At 40.0% G+C, this 23,431-nt stretch overlaps 2 protein-coding genes across 4 annotated transcripts in view; one reads left to right on the top strand and one right to left on the bottom strand.

Moving 5' to 3' along the window:
- Positions 1 to 9,937, top strand: part of LOC138983136 (uncharacterized) — a gene marked incomplete in the record, with an annotated part of 62,504 nt that extends 52,567 nt beyond the window's left edge. The window contains 2 exon segments of the mRNA XM_070356543.1: positions 1,198 to 1,425; positions 5,222 to 9,937. Of these exon segments, the coding sequence (XP_070212644.1) occupies positions 1,198 to 1,425; positions 5,222 to 5,290 (297 nt within the window).
- Positions 9,938 to 15,410: 5,473 nt separating this feature from the next.
- LOC138982224 (M-phase inducer phosphatase-like) overlaps positions 15,411 to 23,431 on the bottom strand; it is a 42,900-nt gene continuing 34,879 nt past the window's right edge. For all 3 annotated transcript variants that reach the window (XM_070355453.1, XM_070355455.1, XM_070355454.1), the window contains 3 exons: positions 21,915 to 22,048; positions 20,730 to 20,847; positions 15,411 to 20,173 (listed from right to left, as the gene is read on the bottom strand). In XM_070355453.1, the coding sequence (XP_070211554.1) occupies positions 20,036 to 20,173; positions 20,730 to 20,847; positions 21,915 to 22,048 (390 nt within the window). In that variant the 3' untranslated portion in view covers positions 15,411 to 20,035. The remainder of the gene's footprint in view (positions 20,174 to 20,729; positions 20,848 to 21,914; positions 22,049 to 23,431) is intronic.

Below are 23,431 nucleotides of genomic sequence, written 5' to 3'. Positions count from 1 at the left end.
GTTCCTGTTCGATCCTTCCCTGAATAGTAGTTCTGCTGTCGGTCTTCAACGTGTGACGTTTCGGGGAGTCGACGGAGGGACGTGGTGGCGGTCTGCTCTCTGGAGGGGACGCTCACTCAGTCTGGCTCCGCGACTTAAAGTTAATGTCGTTTGTAGGGGGCATTGTAGGTAGTGGGCTGCGTCCGTTAGCTCGGGACAGACCCACTACTGAACACCGTCGAAGTGACTCAGCAGAAGTGCAGTGTCATCTTCCGAGGGTAGCCTACCGTAGCGACCCCAATGTAGTGTACACGAACAATAGAAGTTGAGTATTGTAAAACGCCTAAACCTTGATTCATATCTAGCTTACATGAAGAAAAAGCGGCATATGGCTGCCTAAATGGCCGAGTAAACACGGTCATACATCTTAAAACCCACTTATGCACACAAAAAAAGCAAGTGTACGTGGGAGTTTCAGCCCATGAATGTGGAAGAAGAAGAATGTACAGATGTAATATCACTAAACGTGGGCAATACAGCCCCAAACCATGTACAGTTGAGCGCTCACACATTACTCTACAGTGGAACCCCCCTTTTGAGACCCCCCTTTTGGGCGGGGATGTAGCTCAGTCGGTAGCACGCTGGATTTGTATCCAGTTGGCCGCTGTCAGCGTGAGTTCGTCCCCACGTTCGGCGAGAGATTTATTTCTCAGAGTCAACTTTGTGTGCAGACTCTCCTTGGTGTCCGAACACCCCCGTGTGTACACGCAAGCACAAGACCAAGTGCGCACGAAAAAGATCCTGTAATCCATGTCAGAGTTCGGTGGGTTATAGAAACACGAAAATACCCAGCATGCTTCCTCCGAAAACGGCGTATGGCTGCCTAAATGGCGGGGTAAAAAACGGTCATACAGGTAAAATTCCACTCGTGTAAAAAACACGAGTGTACGGGGGAGTTTCAGCCCACGAACGCAGAAGAAGAAGAAGAAGAAGACCCCCCTTTTGAGACCCCCGATTTAAGACTTCCTCCTTATTAAGACCCTCCTTTCTCAGACGTTCTGTTCATAGCCTCTGTAAATTTACCTCCATTTTAAGACCTGATTTTCTTGGATTTTTGGAGGTCTTAAAAAGACCACTTAATGTGTGCGATATATCCCCAAACCAGGTACAGTTGAGCGGTCACACATTACTTTACCCGGCATCTTTGCAATATTGCAGGCCTTACTGAACCTGGCGGAGCGACTGGGAGAAGCCAAGCCTCGGGGGCTGACCAAGGTGGAGATTGAACAGCTGCCGTGTTATCGCTTCAACAGCGAGGCGCGTCGTAACGACATGGACCAGACGTCGTGTGTGGTGTGCATGTGTGACTTTGAGAGTCGCCAGCTGCTCCGTATCCTGCCCTGTCTGCACGAGTTTCACGCCAAGTGTGTCGACAAGTGGCTCAAGGTGTGTACTTAACCTTTAGCACGCCAGCGGCGATTTTCGTCGCCCAGCCATTCCCCCCCCTTTGCCAGCCAGCGGCGATTTGCGTCGCCAGCACAAGGCTTGTTTGTATGACCAACTTCTCGTTCGTATTTGCATACGAGAATAACGGTATTTTTAACGGCACTTGAGCCAAAGCGAGGCTCACTTCCTTCCGTTATCTCGTCGTGTCGTCTGCGCTGCATTTGAGTCGGTTTCGTCGAAGTTTTCTGCTTTTGTTTTTGCATCGATAAAATACTTTAGCGCTTCGACAAGCAAGATGGAGGATGATGAGTTTGAAACTTTCTTTCGAGTTGTTTCTTGACAACAAAAAGTATGCGGAATTGGAACGAATTACCGAGGAAGATCTTCGCAATGAACTGTGTATCGCGGTGAAAAAAATGACAGTTCGTCAAGTCACAGTGACGGTTACGAAACGGAATTTATGAAAGTGCAGATGGATACAAACAGTGGCTGGTCCAGTTTAGTGAAATGACAGGACCAGCAAACATTCCCGATAATCTGACTGCGTAGCAAATGCTTGACTTGCTTGTCGAAGAGACACTGCGTAAAAACTGACTCAAATTCAGTGCAAAGCAAGCCAGTGACAAGACGTAAAAAGTTTGCGTGTTCGGAAATGGTGACCTGTGGATCTAGTAGAGATCAAAGATTTTCTCTGCTTGTTGTTGCTAACCGAACTATTAAAAAAATCGTCCCATGACATGCACTGGTCCACAAATATACTTATTTAGATACCAGGATCAGGAAGTTGGATGGTCAACATGATTACCTGATCAAAGGAGTTTCACCAGGCATAGACTGGTTAGTTTCACAAAATTCCACGGACTAGCCAACACAACCCCTTTTCATTTTTTATTTGTATTTATGCTAAGAAAATAAATGATGCATGCAAACCAAAATATTTTAATGTTAAATATAACCCCATCACAACCACAAAGTTTCATGCTTATTAGTGCATTTTCAAAGAAGTTGTAAGTGTTGAAAGTTAGTGGGTGTTATTTTTACCTATATGGTAAGCAAAATAATGTGGCTACAGGGGAAGTAATGCTGGCTGGAATCTGGAGTGCTAAAGGTTAATGATAATGATAGCTTATATAGCGCGAGCCACAGTAGCCTGTGCTCTCCGCGCTTTACATATTAACTATGAATAAAGCCGTGCTATTTAACATAATATCAAATACATATATATTCTAGCAAAATAAATTACAATAAACTTACAAAAACAACTTGAGAGAGAGAGAGTGTGTGTGTCTGTCTGATTGTTTGTCTCCAGCTGTTGTCTGGGTTGTTTTTGTTGTCTCTGGGTGTTGTCTGGGTTGTTTTTGTTGTCTCTAGCTGTTGTCTGGGTTGTTTTTGTTGTCTCTAGCTGTTGTCTGGGTTGTTTTTGTTGTCTCTGGGTGTTGTCTGGGTTGTTTTTGTTGTCTCTAGCTGTTGTCTGGGTTGTTTTTGTTGTCTGGGTTGTTTTTGTTGTCTCTGGGTGTTGTCTGGGTTGTTTTTGTTGTCTCTAGCTGTTGTCTGGGTTGTTTTTGTTGTCTCTGGCTGTTGTCTGGGTTGTTTTTTGTTGTCTTTGTCTGTTGTTTTTGTTGTCTCTGGGTGTTGTCTGGGTTGTTTTTGTTGTCTCTGGGTGTTGTCTGGGTTGTTTTTGTTGTCTGGGTTGTTTTTGTTGTCTCTAGCTGTTGTCTGGGTTGTTTTTTGTTGTCTTTGGCTGTTGTTTTTGTTGTCTCTGGCTGTTGTCTGGGTAGTTTTTGTTGTCTCTGGCTGTTGTCTGGGTTGTTTTTGTTGTCTCTGGCTGTTGTCTGGGTTGTTTTTTGTTGTCTTTGTCTGTTGTTTTTGTTGTCTCTGGCTGTTGTCTGGGTTGTTTTTGTTGTCTCTAGCTGTTGTCTGGGTTGTTTTGGGGTTGTTTTTGTTGTCTCTAGCTGTTGTCTGTGTTGTTTTTGTTGTCTCTAGCTGTTGTCTGGGTTGTTATTGTTGTCTCTAGCTGTTGTCTGGGTTGTTTTTGTTGTCTGTAGCTGTTGTCTGGGTTGTTTTGGGGTTGTTTTTGTTGTCTCTAGCTGTTGTCTGGGTTGTTTTTGTTGTCTCTAGCTGTTGTCTGGGTTGTTTTTGTTGTCTCTAGCTGTTGTCTGGGTTGTTTTTGTTGTCTGGGTTGTTTTTCATTTTCATTTTCATTTTCATTTTTCATTTTCATTTTCATTACTTTATTGTCCCATCGCTGGGAAATTTGGGTCGCTTCCTCCTAGTGGAAAGCTAGCAGCAACGGAGTCGCGCTACCCAGGTGTCTGCGTGTTTAGGTGTATTCAGCCACCTGCACTTATGGCAGAATGACCAAGGTCTTTTACGTGCCATTGTGATGACACGGGGGTGGGACATGGCTTCTGTCTCTGGGTCTGCACATAAAGTTGACCCGTGTCCGTCCCTGGCTGTTGTCTCTGGCTGTTGTCTGGGTTGTTTTTGTTGTTTCTGGCTGTTGTCCGGGTTGTTTTGTTGCCTCTGGCTGTTGTCTGTTGTTTTTATTGTCTCTGGCTGTTGTCTGGGTTGTTTTTTGTTGTCTTTGGCTGTTGTTTTTGTTATCTCTGGCTGTTTTGGTTGTTTTTGTTGTCTCTGGCTGTTGTCTGGGTTGTTTTTGTTGTCTCTGGCTGTTGTCTGTTGTTTTTGTTGTCTCTAGCTGTTGTCTGTTGTTTTTGTTGTCTCTAGCTGTTGTCTGGGTTGTTTTTGTTGTCTCTAGCTGTTGTCTGTTGTTTTTGTTATCTCTGGCTGTTGTCTGTGTTGTTTTTGTTGTCTCTAGCTGTTGTCTGAGTTGTTTTTGTTGTCTCTAGCTGTTGTCTGGGTTGTTTTTGTTATCTCTGGCTGTTGTCTGGGTTGTTTTTGTTGTCTCTGGCTGTTGTCTGGGTTGTTTTTGTTGTCTCTGGCTGTTGTCTGGGTTGTTTTTGTTGTCTCTGGCTGTTGTTTTTGTTGTCTCTGGCTGTTGTCTGGGTTGTTTTTGTTGTCTCTGGCTGTTGTCTGTCTGTGAGAATGAAGTAAGTGTCTCTGAGCTCGGGTGTCAGCTATGCTGATAAACAACTTAAAGGTACTGAACTTGTCAAATCCAGGTGCACGGAGCCCCTGGGGCTTTTGGTCATACCTCAGGCAGCTATCCGTTAGAAGAACTACCAAGTTTCATTGACTTGCACCCAAAGAGTCAAGAACTGCGATTTTTTTACGAATTAATTTTGTACTCGGACCCGGCTGGTCTTGACCTATTTTTGGATATAAATTTAGATCAGGTAGATCACCACATCATGCACAAAAAGACACGTCACTAAGCAAACTATGTCAGACATCATCATGAGTTTGTGTAAAACAAAATTGAGGCCGGAATCACTCAGTTGAATCGAACTCCGACCAAACACCACGTAATAACTAGGTTAATTTATGCACTCGCGTGAACAAGAAACTGTCGAGCTTCACAGATGTCGTCGTTGGGTAGTTTTGGGTTTGTTTTACTACCATAGGAGGATTTTTGAACTGTAAGTGCACTCAGCTGCAACAAAAACGCAAAACGAAGGCTGTGAGCTGCACTGTGAGTTTTGCAAAAAAATTAGCAGAAAATGAAAAAAGAAAACAAGAATTTTTTACTTGAAAGAGGTTTATTTTTCTTCTATTCGTTGTTTTTGCAGTGCTCCTTTTCGAAATTTAAGCCTAAGCAGTTGTCCTGTGCATTGAAGATATCAAGATGAGTTTCTTGCATTTTCTACAACATTTTGTATCTTTCCTTTTTTTACAGACAAATCGCACGTGCCCTGTGTGTCGTGCCGACGCTGCCACTCCTGGTGGGAACAACCCGACAGAGTAATGGACAAGAAAATGTCACTCTGAAGACTCGCATCGCTGCATCCAACTCGCACAGCTAGCCAGCTCAAGTGTGCGTTTCCGATGGATTTTTGTGTGTTTGTGCACAAGAGGGGAAGCTTTGAACGAAGAATTGGAACTATAAGTTGGATTCTGTTTGATTTGGAGGAGTAACAGCATGGCCTTTTGAAGTGTTGTGCTTTTTTGTGCAGGGTGTGGTTGAAATTCTTCACAGTGCATCAACCAGTTACTCATCTTCTCAGTCATCAATCCATTCATCCGTTTATCAGTCCATAAATATCTGTTCAGTACATCAGATAAGTCGTTCACAGTCCATTTGCAAATTCATCAACTTTTTACATGTTACTATGGATTCTGCAAATTCTTTTTTCTACTGTCACATAACATTTCATGCAGTTTTTTTCTCCATTGTCGCACCTGATTTTGGTTGCTTAGCATGGCAGCTCATTTGCAAGTCATGTCCACTTACTTTGTTTTCTTTAAACACACACCCAGCCCCTAAAGTCCCCCACCCCCCTCCCCTCCCCATCCACAACTCACTTCCCAAGCCCCACCCCTACGCCCTGCCAACCAACCCAACCCCTTGCAGTTACCGTTTTCAGTAAGTCATGGTCTCTTATTGTTCTCGTGTCCAGAACCACAGTTTGGCAGCCACAATATTTCATGGGGCGTGTCGGTTGTGGTGAGAGAAAAGAGTTTCTCTGGAGTCGTTAAGCCGGTGTCCGCTGCAGCACATTGAATTTGAAATGGGGTGAAGGGACAAGTTTCCATGTCGGCCAGTTATTTTCCATGTCATTGTTAACAAAAACATTTCCCTTGCAAACATTTGCCAGTACAGACTTGTGCCCCGTTGAGGGAGAGCTAGAGAGAGTGTTGTGTGTGTGAGAGAGAGAGATGGGAGTGAGTGTGTGCACTGATTTTGTATGTGTGCGTGCATGTGTGTGTTTTTGTGCTCATGCATACGGTACATACATATATATGCAGGTTTTTTTGGTTTTTTCGTTCATGGGCTGAAACTCCCACGGCTTTAACGTGTATGACCGTTTTTACCCCGCCATTTAGGCAGCCATACGCCGCTTTCGGAGGAAGCATGCTGGGTATTTTTGTGTTTCTATAACCCACCGAACTCTGACATGGATTACAGGATCTTTTTCGTGCGCACTTGGTCTTGTGGTTGCGTGTACAGACGGGGGTACCGAGGAGAGTCTGCACACAAAGTTGACTCTGAGAAATAAATCTCTCGCCGAACGTGGGGACGAACTCACGCTGACAGCGGCCAACTGGATACAAATCCAGCGCGCTACCGACTGAGCTACATACCCGCCCAATATATGCAGTAAGACCGAAAAGACATGTCAGCTGTGGTCTGACGAGATTTTGTAATCACATTACTGTCATATGAAGAATGATTATATATTGCTTAGATTTGTTTTAACCGTGTCAACTTAAAAAGGAATTATTATTCGTGTTTGTTTATCTTTTCCATGAACTGCAGCCAAGTGGTTGTGCAGGCTGTATTTGGTAGCTTTTGATTTGAAAAACCTTAGGGTGAAAACGAGTTAAACGATATGTACATTTCCCAGAAAGCATCTGTTTTGTTGCCGATACAGGCATTTTGAGTGATCACTTTGGCAATACGTTTTCTCACTCCAGCAAGTCATTAATCATTAATCTTGACATTAATCTTCATTCACTGTTTATCAAGAAGACCACCACAGTTATATGTAGAAGACTGTTCTGCATTGACTATTTTCTTTATTCTGTTTTTTGATTGTGCATTTTTGTGCTTGCTCTTTACTTCAAAGCATGACCTGTAAGCACTCTAAGTTAAGCTCATTGGATTTTGTACATCCCTGCATTATAGATAAGATGTGTACTGTAACAGGAAACATCTGGAGATGCTGTAAGTTGGATTAAGTAATAACCTAGAATGTTATAACTATTGCCGAGTGCCTGGCCATGTGTTTTTCATCAGTTTTACTCATAAATATTTGACTTGTAGAATTTATCTGTCAAGAGAATACTTGATAGTTTGTCATTGGTGGCTGTTTCCACACTGCATTCACTGTTCTCATTTTCTCAAATCAAGTTGTTGCATGTTTTTTTTCTTTTTGTGGTGAGATTTTGGGTAAGTGCGGCACTGTTTAAGCTGTGTTTTTCACACCACTGAAGAAAAGTATTTAATCTTTGATAGAAAGAAAGAAAAAACAAACATGGAAATGCTAAATACCTCAAGGAACATTGAGAAATTTCTGTCCTTGTTAGTGTGTTTATTTTGTATTGAGTAATGTTTACATACACAAGAAATGTTTTTTCATGGCTGCTTATATGTAAACTTTTGGCATATTTTTGAATAACCGTATTCTGATATGCATACTTGTTTTGGGTTCATAATACTGAATGCATGTCCTTTTTTGTGTATCTCAGTCCAGACTATTTCACTTGCATTTGCAATGTGTTTTGGTGCTCTTTCCGCCCCCTGCGTCACTTTCCGTCTTCTTTCCTGCAGACGTTTGTGTTGGACCATTTGCTCATGTGTACATACGAATGATTTGCATGTTCTGGTTGTCTGTGCTTTTGAGCGTCCTTGTTCACAATACTGTATATACTTAATCTTAAGTTTTTTCTGTAGAGAATGATTGTCGTACTTGGTTGTTTGTTCGGTGGGATCATTGTCTTCGTTACTTGTGGATGGCATTATTTGTTTATATGTTGTTGAACTTCCTTCGATTTCTGATCTTTATTGTTTTTTCTTTCTTTCTTGAATGAAGTGTAGCTCTGTTGTTAGTTCTTTTGTTCTGAACAAGTTTGGTGTTACGTGTATACTGACTTAGTACGTTTGCTTCCCTCTTGAAGTAGCTTCATGTGTATACAGATTCCTTTGTACAGTCGCGTGTGAATAGCTTCCAGTGTCTAAAGTTTGAGTAGGAGGACCTCATTATAACACATCCAGTTACAAATTGTTTTGTATGGGCATCCCACAGCTCCAACCCCCACCTCCATCCCCCATCCCCATTTCATACGTATACAGTTTTGCCCTGGTTTGATTTTCTTTAAAAAGATGAGACTGACTTTGTAATTTTAGCATTCCTTGATATGTGGAACAGGAGTTTTTGTTTCAAGATTGCCAGTACCGGTAAAGAAAATGAAGACTGTGCAGCAGGTTTTGTGTTATGGTGAGGTCCGTTGGTGTTTGTTTATACAGTACATGTAGCTGAGAGGCAAAAGAAGAGGGAAATAACAGCTGCCAAGCTCGTAATCTACTTGTGCTTGTTTCTGTTAATGCTGTGGGGAACTTTGTCAAAACTACTACAATCACATATATGCCAGATAAATGAAATAATGATATTAAATGTGCTTTGTTTTCAGTTTGGCAAATGATGTTGAAAGATGCACGAGTGGGTTAAAAAGAAAATGTGTGTGCGAATTAGTGGGTGCGAGTTAAAAAGGAACGTCTCTGTATTCAAAAGAAAGTGTGCATGTGTGAGAGAGTGGAAAAGAAATGTGTGTGTGTGTTTGAACAGAAAGTTTGTGTGTGTTTGAACAGAAAGTTTGTGTGTGTGAAAGAGAGGGGGGAGCGAGATAAATGAGGTGTGAAATTCAACCTGAAGTGTGAACTGAATAATGGGAAAAAAATCTATTGGAATTGTAATATTATTGTTTTCTCTCTATAAAACAGAAACATTTTGGTTCCTCTTTTGTGTTTCACATGTACAAATGGAACTATCTTACTTTTGTATTCTTACCTTCTTAAAAGTCTTGGCTTGGTGTGCTCAGTTTTTCTTGCAATTCCTAGGTAAAGCACATTTCTGGTGTACATGTATTTGATGTATTATGACCATACAGAGTGAACCCAAAACAATTGCTGGTAACTAGTGTGACATTAAATGAATGCAAAGCTTTGGGAATGTATTGTTTGTGATTGCTACTTGTAAAAAAGCAGTGGTTCCCTCACAATATTATTGTTAAAATTGTGAACATAGACATACACATGAATAAAACAATTCTATTGCTATCAGGAAAACAAAACAATAATCAGCCAGTTTCCAATTAATTGTTACTTTTATGAACTGTGGGTCCAGAGTATACTGACAGTTTTTAAACGTCAAGTTGCTTCAGTGCACCAAAAAAGGAAGAGGAAGAGAGAAGAGAAGAACATTTAAACAAGGATTACACTGAACTATTTCAGTTGGTTATAACATTTCCAGAACAATATTCTTTGCACTTGAGATAGTCAGCAGGTAATTTTCTTCTTTGTGAATCAGTTGACAAAATGGACTTTGTTTTAATTCTGATGTGTTTTTTTTTAAACTCACAACCTGATTTAGGATGAAATAACCTTAGTTGGTGTCGATGGCTTGTTTTTCACATTTGGCGGTACAGGTGTGCTGGACGCAAACAAATCTAATTGAACTACCTCTGCATTTTCCTTGCTGCCTTGATATGTGTTGTGTGTCTTGTCGGCCTGCCCTATTCAAGTTATTGGGTGGAACTTTTACCCTTCGGTGTCCAGATAGAAGATGCACATCTTAGAACACATGTAACACTTCACCAATAATGCAAAGAAAATGAATGTATTGGAGACAATATATAAATCTGTAATGGAAATAAAACATTGGAAAAGCGTCAAGACTAGTTTTTGTGTGTGATGTGACATGTATAAATGCATGTAGTGTGGTCTGTATGAGTTTGTATGTGCATAATTATTTATGTATTTGTGTCTGGTGTAATTGTGAGTATGTACGAGTGCTTGGTGTATGTGTGAATGTTTGTGTGGGTAGGAGTGCATGTGAGAACATTTGTATGTGTGTATTAATTGTCTTCTTCTTTTCGATCACACTTGGAGTCCAGATCTTGAGATATAATTAGTGGTCCTCTGCAGCGCAGCCACTGGCCCGTACAGCTTGTTGTGCAGGGACTCTGGCAATGGCCAGATTTCCTCTCTCAGCACCTGGTTGTATTAATTGTTATATGAGTGCCTGTACGTTTGTATGTGTATGTATCAGTGCATGTGGTGTTTTTGTGTGTCTGTGTGCACGAATATGTACAAGTGCGTGATGATCATAGTGTTAGTAATACATGTAGTAGCTGGGTTTTGTTTTGTTTTGAGAACTGTACGTACATAAGTTGTTGTGGACAGAGTAATACACACCGCATAAACAACGTATACACATATTCCCGCACGTACCAAACACCAACTTCTGTGAGACCTTTTTCTTTATAAAATAGGACGTCACCAACATTTATTCATACTCTGCTCAGAAACAAGAAAGCACATGACATAAATATACTGTCTTGGTTGATAATGATAAGACTCTTGTGTGGTAAAATCTGTACCTCCTTTCGACTGAATGTCAGTCTTTTATTCTTGGTGAAAAAAAAACCAGTTCTGAATCCAGCATGGATTTGCATTCAAAGCATCTAACACACCTACCCTTACATACAACTAGAGCACCTTTCATTCCTGTAAAATTGTTGCCAATCATATCTAGCCAATCATATCTAGCCAAACCTTTCCCTGCATTCATTCAAGCAGTTAAAAGTCCTCGTCATTTTTCAAGCAGCTGTCACGTCAGCATTCGCAAAGTCAGACAAACGTATCGCTCCTTTCTTTTTAACTCTTCTCCAAACTGAATTCAGTGAAAGATCTTTTCCATAATAATAACTCTGGAAACGAAAGACAGGTAACAGTCGAAGCCTGTACACTGTACATGTGTGATAATCTATTTGTGCTGAGGTGTTATTTTCTACAGGTTCCACACAGTGAACTCTGTATAAAGCATCCATTAATGATTATATCACAAGCTTCATAAGAATCGGATATCATATACAGCATTTCAAGTGCTACACTAGAGAGTGAACAAGTGCACAAGAAAAGAGGGAGGTTGAGAACATACAAGAACAAATATACATATCTAGTTTTTAAGAATGAAAAGACAAGAATGATGCAACAATGAGAATGAAGAAAGCCTGCTAGAGCTACAAGGTTAACATAACCTTTTTCATCAAGACAGATGAAAACTACAGATGGGTGAAGGTATTCAAAGAACACACACGTGGAATGGACGGTCAAGCACTGAGGTTAAACATCGAAGCAATGATGAAATGAGCAAATTCAATTTACAGCAACAACAAAACATAACTCCACAGTGGACTTCCGATGTTAATCCAAGACTCAGCATCATAGGTCCGGTGGGTCTGGATTGAAAATATGAGTAGGTCCAATTTTCTGGCCCTGGCCTGCGTGTCAAAGCAACCAAACGGTCGACCAGCCAGGGGTCAGAACTATGCGTCAAATCTAAAAAAATAAGTGCCAATGATCTAAGACCAAGGCCCAAGACAAGAGCAACACTTAAGTTCAATTTTTCCTGCTACACACATCAGGAATGCTTGATTGTAGCATCATAACATAGGGTGGGTACAAAACAAAGTCTTGGGTGTAAAAACAAGTACAAAACAAGGTGTATGTTGTCTGGTAACAATATGAATGTTGAACGCAGCATGATTTTTGCTTATTATTTTAGCACTCCTTGCAGACATTAACCACACGCATGCAGCGCTAACACCAAAAGAAAGTGAACAACCTGAAAGGCCAGGGTCCACGGCGGCAAGGGCAAACAGCCTCCCCTGGTACCAAAATGTATGTTAATAAATTAAAACAATACACATTGTGCCTCTATCAACCACCCACAACTATAAACAAATAAAATAAAAATTTTAAAGTTTTTTTTTTTTTTTTTAAACCAGATTTCTCCGGTTTTAACAGTTTCCCAAAACCAGATTTCCGACGAAAACCAGAAAGGTGTTAGCCCTGCGCATGATACACCATACAGTGTTGTACAAAACATCTTTTCACCCATGCAGGTAAAAAGGAGGGAGGTGGCTATACAGTCAGCGCAACAGAAAAGTGTTGGAATGCATAGACCTCATGTTATGCAAATAGTCCTTCCACAAAAACTTCCACAGAGTTGAACTAAATATTTGTTACATGTTTTAACTTGACAAAAAGACCACACTCAAAAAAATAACTAAAAACAAGAGAAAAGAAAGAAAGTCCATGACAGAAAACAGAATTTGTAAAAAGTTTCCGAAGGTGACCAAGGCTCGAGTACTTCAGTATAAATCAAGCACAAGCAATCAGTGCATGCTTCAAGTCTCTAAATGTTTGCACTTGGACAATTGTTTCAATCACTCCCTCTTCAAATCAACCATTAACAAAATTGCAAAGAGTAAAGAGACTATATGAAGTTTTAAGAAACAGTTTATGTGAGATAGAGAAAAGCAGAGGTGACAAGGGCAGAAAGAAACAGTTTATGTGAGAGAGAGAAAAGCAGAGGTGACAAGGGCAGAAAGAAATGTCAAGCATCAGAGAAATGGTTAACTTATGCAGTAGAGCTTGTTGATGAAAAAAGAAAAAGAAAACAAGTCGCGTGAAGCGATATAAAAACATTTAGTCAAGATCAACACTACAAACCGATTATCGCCGAGACTACATTCAGATAGTCTCGGCTAACCATACCGAAGTCCAGGACGGGTCACGCTCGCCGCCGCGAACCAACCACGCGTCTGTAGTACTTACTGAACCTATTTTCTTTCATTCTGAGCACATTTTCAGAGTAACCATGACATATCTATATATTTTTGAATTTAGGAGAAGACAAGGAATACAATGCAATCAATTTTAAATCTGTTTGCGAAAAAACGATTTTAATGACAACTGTAATGAGCAAACTCATTAATTCTTAAGCCTCCAAGCTGAAATGCAATACCAAAGTCCGGGCTTCGTCGAAGATTACTTGACCAAAATTTCAACCGATTTGGTTGAAAAATGAGAGCGTGACAGTTTCTTTCTTTATTTGGTGTTTAACGTCGTTTTCAACCGTTCAAGGTTATATCGCGACGGGGAAAGGAGGGGGGGGGATGGGATAGAGCCACTTGTTAATTGTTTCTTGTTCACAAAAGCACTAATCAAAAAATTGCTCCAGGGGCTTGCAACGTAGTACAATATATGACCTTACTGGGAGAATGCAAGTTTCCAGTACAAAGGACTTAACATTTCTTACATACTGCTTGATTAAAATCTTTACAAACACCGACTATATTCTATACAAGAAATACTTAACAAGGGTAAAAGGAGAAACAGAATCCGTTAGTCGCCTCTTACGACATGCTGGGGAGCATCGGGTAAATTCTTCCACCTAACCTGCGGGGGGCGAGCGTGACAGTGCTGCCTCAACTTTCACAAAAAGCCAGATATGACGTCATCAAAGACTTTCTTTCTTTATTTGATGTTTAACGTCGTTTTCCACCACGAAGGTTATATTGCGACGGGGGAAGATGGGATAGAGCCCCTTGTCAATTGTTTCTTGTTCACAAAAGCATTAATCAAAAATTTGCTCCAGGGGCTTGCAACGTAGTACAATATATGACCTTACTGGGAGAATGCAAGTTTCCAGTACAAATTTTATTTATTTATTTATTTGGTGTTTAACGTCGTTTTCCACCACGAAGGTTATATTGCGACGGGGAAAGGGGGGGGAGAGGTGATAGAGCCACTTGTCAATTGTTTCTTGTTCACAAAAGCACTAATCAAAAATTTGCTCCAGGGGCTTGCAACGTAGTACAGTATATTACCTTACTGGGAGAATGCAAGTTTCCAGTACAAAGGACTTAACATTTCTTACATACTGCTTGACTAAAATCTTTACAAACATCGACTATATTCTATACAAGAAACACTTAACAAGGGTAAAAGGAGAAACAGAATCCATTGGTCGCCTCTTACGACATGCTGGGGAGCATCGGGTAAATTCTTTCTCGTCCCAACCAATATGGGACTCCCCCTAACCCCCGGGGGGTGTCATCAAAGACATTTATCCAAAAAATGAAAAAAAAATGTATGTGGATATTATACTCAGGAACTCTCTTGTGAAGTTTCATGAAGATCGGTCCAGTAGTTTTCTCGGAATGACTTTATACATACACACACACATACACCACTACCCTCATCTCGATTCCCCCTCTATGTTAAAACATTTAGTCAAAACTTGACTAAATGTAAACAAGTCGCGTAAGGCAAAAATACAACATTTAGTCAAGTAGCTGTCGAACTCACAGAATGAAACTGAACGCAATGCAACGCAGCAAGACCGTATACTCGTAGCATCGTCAGTCCACCGCTCATGGCAAAGGCAGTGAAATTGACAAGAAGAGCGGGGTAGTAGTTGCGCTGAGAAGAATAGCACGCTTTTCTGTACCTCTTTTCGTTTTAACTTTCTGAGCGCGTTTTCAATCCAAACATATCATATCTATATGTTTTTGGAATCAGGAACCGACAAGGAATAAGATGAAAGTGTTTTTATATTGATTTCAAAAATTTAATTTTGATAATAATTTTTATATTTTTAATTTTCAGAGCTTGTTTTTAATCCAAATATAACATATTTATATGTTTTTGGAATCAGAAAATGATGGAGAATAAGATGAACGTAAATTTGGATCGTTTTATAAAAAAAAAATTTTTTATTACAATTTTCAGATTTTTAATGACCAAGGTCATTAATTAATTTTTAAGCCACCAAGCTGAAATGCAATACCGAAGTCCGGGCTTCGTCGAACATTACCCGACCAAAATTTCAACCAATTTGGTTGAAAAATGAGAGCGTGACAGTGCCGCCTCAACTTTCACGAAAAGCCGGATATGACGTCATCAAAGACATTTATCAAAAAAATGAAAAAAACGTCTGAGGATATCATACCCAGGAACTCTCATGTCAAATTTCATAAAGATCGGTCCAGTAGTTTAGTCTGAATCGCTCTACACACACACACACAGACAGACAGACAGACAGACACACATACACCACGACCCTCGTCTCGATTCCCCCCTCTATGTTAAAACATTTAGTCAAAACTTGACTAAATGTAAAAAGAAGCTTGCTGACAAGCCTTATTCATGCTTGGTCCTTGATATGGTAACATACATGAATACTCAAACACACACATATACAAACAGGTCAACAGAAATATCAGTCACAAAACAAAACATCATTGCACTGGCTGCTCAAGCATCTTCTTTGCATCAAACTTGAGTCAGACATACATCCAGTCGATACATTTCATTAAAAAACCTGATAAAACCGTAATAAATTAAGCATGCAAAGAAAACAGGACAAATTTCCTTCTTCAGTTGGCCTTTCATACAATACATACACTTACACAACTTTGAAACATAGTGGTCGTTCAATCATCCATATAAGGTGTTAAACAAGTCATTTTTAAAATAGACGAAAACACACACTATAAAACATTTCACATGCACATCCACAATCCAAGAAACTAATGACAAAGCAGGCAGCACTTCTAGAAGACCTGACAACTTTCTCAAAACAGTTGTAGCAGAAACATGTGGTCCGACATTGTCATACAGCTAAAAGGGGAAACACTGTCCCTCTTACTCAGGACAGTTTCAATGCCTTAATGCATGCCAGCAGCAACATTGGCCAGATCCACACAGTTTATCTTTCTGCTGGACGTGTCCAATTCGTCTGCAAGACTTTCAGAGATGCAGAAAAGGCTGTCTAGCTGTTGTAGCATCAACTTCACGCCGTAGACGGTGGCTGCATTGGGGAATTGCCTCCGCACTAACTTTCACCGATGAAGAGCAGTTTCTGCACGACAAAATCGTCTCTGTTTTCTCCAAAATGACATATCACATTACTGGCGTTTGTACTTCGACCTCAGGTGTTATAGCATCCCATCATCGATTTTCTTCGATGCATTTGTTAACGTTGAGCTTCGATTATTTATGCTTTTCTTGCAAAGTTTGCGTAAATTCTGACTTCCCACAGGTATTACGGAAAATCAAGGTTATCAATCAAACTGCAGTCTATTGGAATATCATTATTGTTTATTAGTTGACATGTGGTCCAAGTTGTGTCATCCAAAGTCACGCAGTTGGAGCGTAATTCTTGAATCTGTACCACGACTGATCGATTTTGCGGCTGCGCTTCGATTATTTATGCTTTTCTTGCAAAGTTTGCGTAAATTCTGACTTCCCACAGGTATTACGGAAAATCAAGGTTATCAATCAAACTGCAGTCTATTGGAATATCATTATTGTTTATTATTTGACATGTGGTCCAAGTTGTGTCATCCAAAGTCACGCAGTTGGAGCGTAATTCTTGAATCTGTACCATGACTGATCGATTTTGCGGCTGCCCACCTACGCAGTATCTTTGCTTACGGCTGCATGCCTACGCACTTTCTGGCTGCCCACCTATGCGAGTACTACAAATAATAAAATGGTATATTATAGTTAGGGCTCTGTTCGCGATTCGTGACTGTTGCCTGCCTGTGTAAACATAAGACAAGACAGCGTTTATGACTGTAACCTATTTTTTTTATCCCAAGTAATACATAAATAAAGAAATCCGCGGAAATCCGTCCATATTCTCATCTTCGGAATTTTTTTGGAAAGGTGGGTATTATGGATTAGTTTTTCCAGCTGACTTTAGTCACTTGTCTATAGCTCACTCTGTTCGTTGGTCTGTCTGTCTGTCAGCTTGTCTGTTGGTCCATCATACTTTGGACACTTTTTTTTATCTCTCTACTTTTACCCGTTATAACCATCAGTGCTGAGCACATTTTTGGACACTAAATCATGCGTAAAAAACGAAGGATCTTCACATATCAAACCTAAACCAGGTTACTAATCCTAACCCAGGTTATAACCCAAAACACTTAAGTAATTAAATTTTTTGAACCATTTGCAATATTTTAGAGAAATCATATTTACCACATACACAAAAGAACGCTCTATTATATAGCATAACACATAATTATGGGGTTTTGATGATCACGTCATCTCCAATTTTATGACGTCACTTCCGGTTTCTAAACTATATTAATATGTCAAAAAAGTGACGTCATACACCGATATGATAGCGAGTGATCTTTCCCGCCAGTTGCAGACAGTTGCTGAAAAGAACAATCGATATCAAACACATTTTGATATCTTGCAGCAGTATAGGCCAGTCCACAATTAAATGCCTTGTTTCACTGAGAAACAAGCATAAACTTATCAAATAAACATTATAAAATTTTAAAATAAAATGAATAACAAAATGTAATATATACTTACAGGGGCGTAGCACACGGTCCGGCAGGTCCTGTGACCGCCGGACCACTTTTGGGCACCAAAGAAAACACAAAAAGGAGAGCGAGAGAGAGAGAAAGAGAGAGAGATTAATTCCTGTATCACACACAAGATGAATAAGCCTCAGCGGTGTAGTGCCTGTGATTTTTTTCTACCGGACCACTTTTGACAGGTGTGCAACGAATTTGTGGCTTTTATTTGTTTTCCGGCGAACCTTCTTTGACAGTTCTGCTACGCCCCTGAGGTCATATGGAACAGGCATAAATTGCCATATATTTCCCGCACTGTAAAACTAATTCTATAATCATAAGAAGCAAAAAATATTCGTCTCCCAATTCCCAAAACATACAAATACAAGCATAATATTAACTATTATATTATTATATCATTATATTAGTTATTACTGGATGCGCTGTTCACAGTATCATTTGCGCAAATAGTGCATTGGCATGCAGCCACCCTTTGCGTAGGTGGGCAGCCGCAAAATCGATCAGTCGTGGTACAGATTCAAGAATTACGCTCCAACCGCGTGACTTTAGATGACACAACTTGGACCACACGTCAACTAATAAACAATAATGATATTCCAATAGACTGCAGTTTGATTGATAACCTTGATTTTCCGTAATAACTGTGGGAAGTCAGAATTTACGCAAACTTTGCAAGAAAAGCATAAATAATCGAAGCTCAACGTTAACAAATGCATCGAAGAAAAGAAGAAAATCGATGATGGGATGCTATAACACCTTAGGTCGAAGTACAAACGCCAGTAATGTGATGATATGTCATTTTGGAGAAAACAGAGACAATTTTGTGCAGAAACTCACCCTGCGTGTTGCTCTTCAGCAGTGTAAGTTAGTGCGGAGGCAATTCCCCATGCAGCCACCGTCTATGGCGTGAACTTCTTCAAAATCAAATCTCTCAATAATGCAACAAAAATTTAGTTTACTTTAGTGGCTAAAAATAGCCTTGCAGCAAAAGCCTTCAGCGAACAACACAATAAGGGTTTGGAACAGCTGGAAAGTCATGTGCTCACAGAAATGTCTTCTCAGCTAATTGACATATTTGCCAGATATCAACTCGTCAGGAGAGGCTATGCTACATGCACACCGTGACAACCTTCGGTGCTAATCATTTCATGACAAAATGTGTGGGTGGTCCATCTAAAATGTTGATACCCCTTGTTGAGTGCTGATAAGCACATTACACATGATTTTATAAAAGGGATCTTCAAATTAAAAGTCTCATGGCACACATGACTATACAGCGCTGAAAGTCCACGAAATGTGGCACTAGTCTTTTGGCTAGTACTTCTCATAATTTACTAGCCAGAGAGCAAATTTTTTTATTTTTACTCGCCAAACCAACCATTTGTTTCAGCAGCTTTACTTGCATTTGGCGAGTAGATTTACATTTCTACTCGCTATTTACACGTTTCTACTCGCCATGACGAGTAAAATACGACTTTCAGGCCTGCTATAATGCAATGAACTAGCTTTACATAAAAGAGAACAGTAAAACAACAGCAAAGATAAAACAGAACAGTAAAACAAGAACACAAAACACCATTGAATTTAAAACAGAGCAAAAACATGTAGCACAAAACCACCAAGTTAAAACAGGACAGTAAAACATGTAGCACAAAAAAACCAGTAAAAACTGTGCCGTAAAACATTTAGGCATTGTCAGATGTTCCAGTAGAAAAAAAAGTACAACTAATACAAAAAACACGCTGAAATAGAAAATAAATAATAATATGCAATGATTTAAACACTTTTATTTCAACAATTTGGAACCTGAAGTATCGTAAATGTTTATGAGCCTTTCAAGTCAGCTTTCATTTCACGTTCACACAATCAAGACCAGCTTATGCACAGTAATCTTTTCAACCATGATGCATGCACGTTAAAAGAAAAACCCACTCAAAACAACGCAAAAACCTTGCTTGCGCGTAACGTACGTTTTACGCCATTGTGTAACTATTCACACACAAAAATGTTAGTAGTCTGCTCAGTGAGCAGATGTCGTCTCATCCAGACCTGAAGAATCCACTTTGTACAGTTCACAGAAGTCGATAAAACTGAACAAGTTAAAACAGATCAGTTGCACCAAAAACACTTCAATGGAAAGAACATTTATTTCCCTCACTTGCAATGATTTTGAATTTGTGAGGGAAAAAAATGAATGCATGCGTAAATGTTTCTGATTAGCAAGAATATTCAGTGCAGTATGTGTATGTAAGAAAAATAAAGATAAGAGTACATAAACAAATGTAAAAAATAAGCAAATAAATTAAAACTAAAATCACAAGTATGGAAAACAATTTTGCACCTGAGATTACACAGCTACGCATAACTACGCAACCTCTTGTTAAAAATGTCTGCGTCTGAAAAACTATATAACAATTTTGCACGCACTGAAACAAATTAATAAATTAGAGTGCTTATGGTGACCATATATTAAAACCTTTTCACAGGTATTCTGTACATTATAACAACTTTCACTTAAAATTTGGACAAGGTAGAGAAGACAGAATGAATCTGATAGAAGAGTTTATGGAAAGGATGAGGGTCAGAACTTGAGAGCGCGAAGACCTGTACGGCCGCCCTTCTCCCCTGACCATGACTTGGACTTGGCTCTGAAGTGGCGCAGGTCATCTGAGAAGTCTTTGTGCAGCATGTGTCTGTATGTCTGGGGTTCACATTGTGGCTGCAACAGTAAACAGACACATTAAAATCAAGTTATTTTAAAACAGCGACGTTTAAAACACAACAACATTTCTAACAAAGGTATTAGTACTTTTTTGACCTTTGACAGCACATAAAAAAACAAATTCCTATTTAGATGTAAATATGTTACCACACTTAGTATAAGCTTAGCTTGTGTGGTCCCAATTGTTCCTGTTGTATTTGCAACCCCATGTTCTTTGAATACAATTTTGTTTAAACCAAAACACAAGTCTTTAAAATACTGGTTACTGGTTTATTCTTCTTGAAATCTAAAGAACCAGGTTCAAATATCTGTTGAATCTGTGACAGGGGTCGACTCCCCCTTGGTTTCTAACTATCTAAGGGGGTATTTATATATGCAAGCACTCCCCCCAAATTGGCACCAGTGTGTGAAATTTAGAGGCTCTAGCTTGAAAAACAATCGCAGTGTTAAGTTTTCTGTCAGGTGAGTTAAAAATCTTGTCTTAAATACTGTATAACACAGACTATGAAGCATGCAGAATATTAGCCTCATGTTGCACAATGTGTCCCCTCACCTTGTGTTTCTCAAAGAAAGCTTTGTAGCCGCCCTCCAAGAGGTAGATCTCCGGGTAGTGCAGGACGGGGTAGCACTCTTTGTTGGATTCTCGGTCGCACTTACGCAGGAATCTGTACCTGTAAACGTCAGAGGATACATACCGATTACTCTCATCACTTCAGTCTCTGCACTCTCAACTTGCAAAACCAGTTAAGTATTTAGCTGCACTGAAGTGTGATTTTTTTTGTTGCTGCAACGCGCTTTTATAAGGCTGCTATCCTAATAGCAACCAATGCTTTGTTTTGAATAAATAAATATTTGAATTCAATCAAGTTGGGGTTTAGAATGAGAGAGCAATTCAAATCAGATCAACAGCTTTCATTTAAGTACCCTGACTTCTTTCACCATGTCTGCATTCAAATGCATAAGCAATATCTTTTCATCTCTGCAAAATAGTCAGCAGATGCTCACAAGGTAAACAAGAGGCGAAGCCATCAAGGCTCACGTAAGAAATCGACAAACAGTAACACACACACACACACACACACACACACACACGCACACACGCACGCACGCACGCACACACACCGGCACACACACACACACATACACACACACACACACACACACACACACACACACACACACACACACACAGAAAGAGCATAGGTGAAACTGTGCAAGAAAGCGAGACACTAGATCTAGATCTGTCTGTCTGCATGTAGCCTACTTACATGGACACGACTGCCAAATAGTCTCGGCCCGCTCAAAATAACAATCACCGAGACTTTCAGTAATTCCATCGCGTGACGTCTAACCCTCGTACGTCATAATGTGACGTCAATGTAATATGAATATGACGTCTTCAAATGTTAAAGTTTCTACCACAGACATACATACATACATACATACATACATACATACATACATACGCACGCACGCACAGACAGACAAAAGTTAGCATCGCATAGGCTACACTTACGTGAGCCAAAAACCAATGTATTTCCAGCACAGATCTACACCATGGATAAAAAACCCAGTTCAGGACCATCAAGTCTAAACGCACAAAGTCGACAGTGGAAAACATCATCAATTGTGCTTGCTGACCCAAGAGGGCAGTCCAACCTGGGCACCGAGACACTGACTAGCAGCTCACTAACCATGATACAAACTCATGTGCTAACACCCTGCCCACACTACTTACAGGCTGGGTGCTCTCTCTGAGGAGAACTCGCAGTGGAAGATGAGGAGGAATCGCTTGTTGGGATCGGTGGTGGTCCGGGGGTTCTTCAGGTACTGCTCCACCAGGGTGTCTCGAGAAAAAATGTTGAGCGCATCCTGCACACCATCAAGAAGGTTATGTCAAAAATGTTGAGCGCATTCTGCATAAAGTAGGTTTTGTACAAAACGCCGAGCGCATTCTGCATAATGTAGGTTTTGTAACAAACATTGAGTGCATTCTGCATAAAGTAGGTTTTGTAACAAACGTTGAGCGCATTCTGCATAATGTAGGTTTTGTAACAAACGTTGAGCGCATTCTGCATAAAGTAGGTTTTGTAACAAACGTTGAGCGCATTCTGCATAATGTAGGTTTTGTAATAAACGTTGAGCGCATTCTGCATAAAGTAGGTTTTGTAACAAACGTTGAGCGCATTCTGCATAAAGTAGGTTTTGTAACAAACGTTGAGCGCATTCTGCATAAAGTAGGTTTTGTAACAAACGTTGAGCGCATTCTGCATAAAGAAGGTTTTGTAACTAACGTTGAGCGCATTTTGCATAAAGCAGGTTTTGTAACAAACGTTGAGCGCATTCTGCATAAAGTAGGTTTTGTAACAAACGCTGAGCGCATTCTGCATAAAGTAGGTTTTGTACAAAACGTTGAGCGCATTCTGCATAAAGTAGGTTTTGTAACAAACGTTGAGCGCATTCTGCATAAAGTAGGTTTTGTAACAAACGTTGAGCGCATTCTGCATCAGCATAAAGTAGGTTTTGTACAAAACGCTGAGCGCATTCTGCATAATGTAGGTTTTGTAACAAACGTTGAGCGCGTTCTGCATAAAGTAGGTTTTGTAACAAACGCTGAGCGCATTCTGCATAAAGTAGGTTTTGTAACAAACGTTGAGCGCATTCTGTATAAAGTAGGTTTTGTACAAAACGCCGAGCGCATTCTGCATAAAGTAGGTTTTGGAACAAACGTTGAGCGCATTCTGCATAAAGTAGGTTTTGTAACAAACGTTGAGCGCATTCTGCATAAAGTAGGTTTTGTAACAAACGCCGAGCGCATTCTGCATAAAGTAGGTTGTGTAACAAACGTTGAGCGCATTTTGCATAAAGTAAGTTTTGTAATAAACGTTGAGCGCATTCTGCATAAAGTAGGTTTTGTAACAAACGTTGAGCGCATTCTGCATAAAGTAGGTTTTGTAACAAACGTTGAGCGCATTCTGCATAAAGTAGGTTTTGTAACTAACGTTGAGCGCATTTTCCATAAAGCAGGTTTTGTAACAAACGTTGAGCGCATTTTGCATAAAGTAGGTTTTGTAATAAACGTTGAGCACATTCTGCATAAAGTAGGTTTTGTAACAAACGTTGAGCGCATTTTGCATAAAGTAGGTTTTGTAATAAACGTTGAGCGCATTCTGCATAAAGTAGGTTTTGGAACAAACGTTGAGCGCATTCTGCATAAAGTAGGTTTTGTAACAAACGTTGAGCGCATTCTGCATC

This window comes from Littorina saxatilis, linkage group LG12 (genome assembly GCF_037325665.1).
Source record: "Littorina saxatilis isolate snail1 linkage group LG12, US_GU_Lsax_2.0, whole genome shotgun sequence".
NCBI classification, from domain to species: domain Eukaryota; kingdom Metazoa; phylum Mollusca; class Gastropoda; order Littorinimorpha; family Littorinidae; genus Littorina; species Littorina saxatilis.
This window is presented reverse-complemented; position numbering and strand designations above follow the sequence as displayed.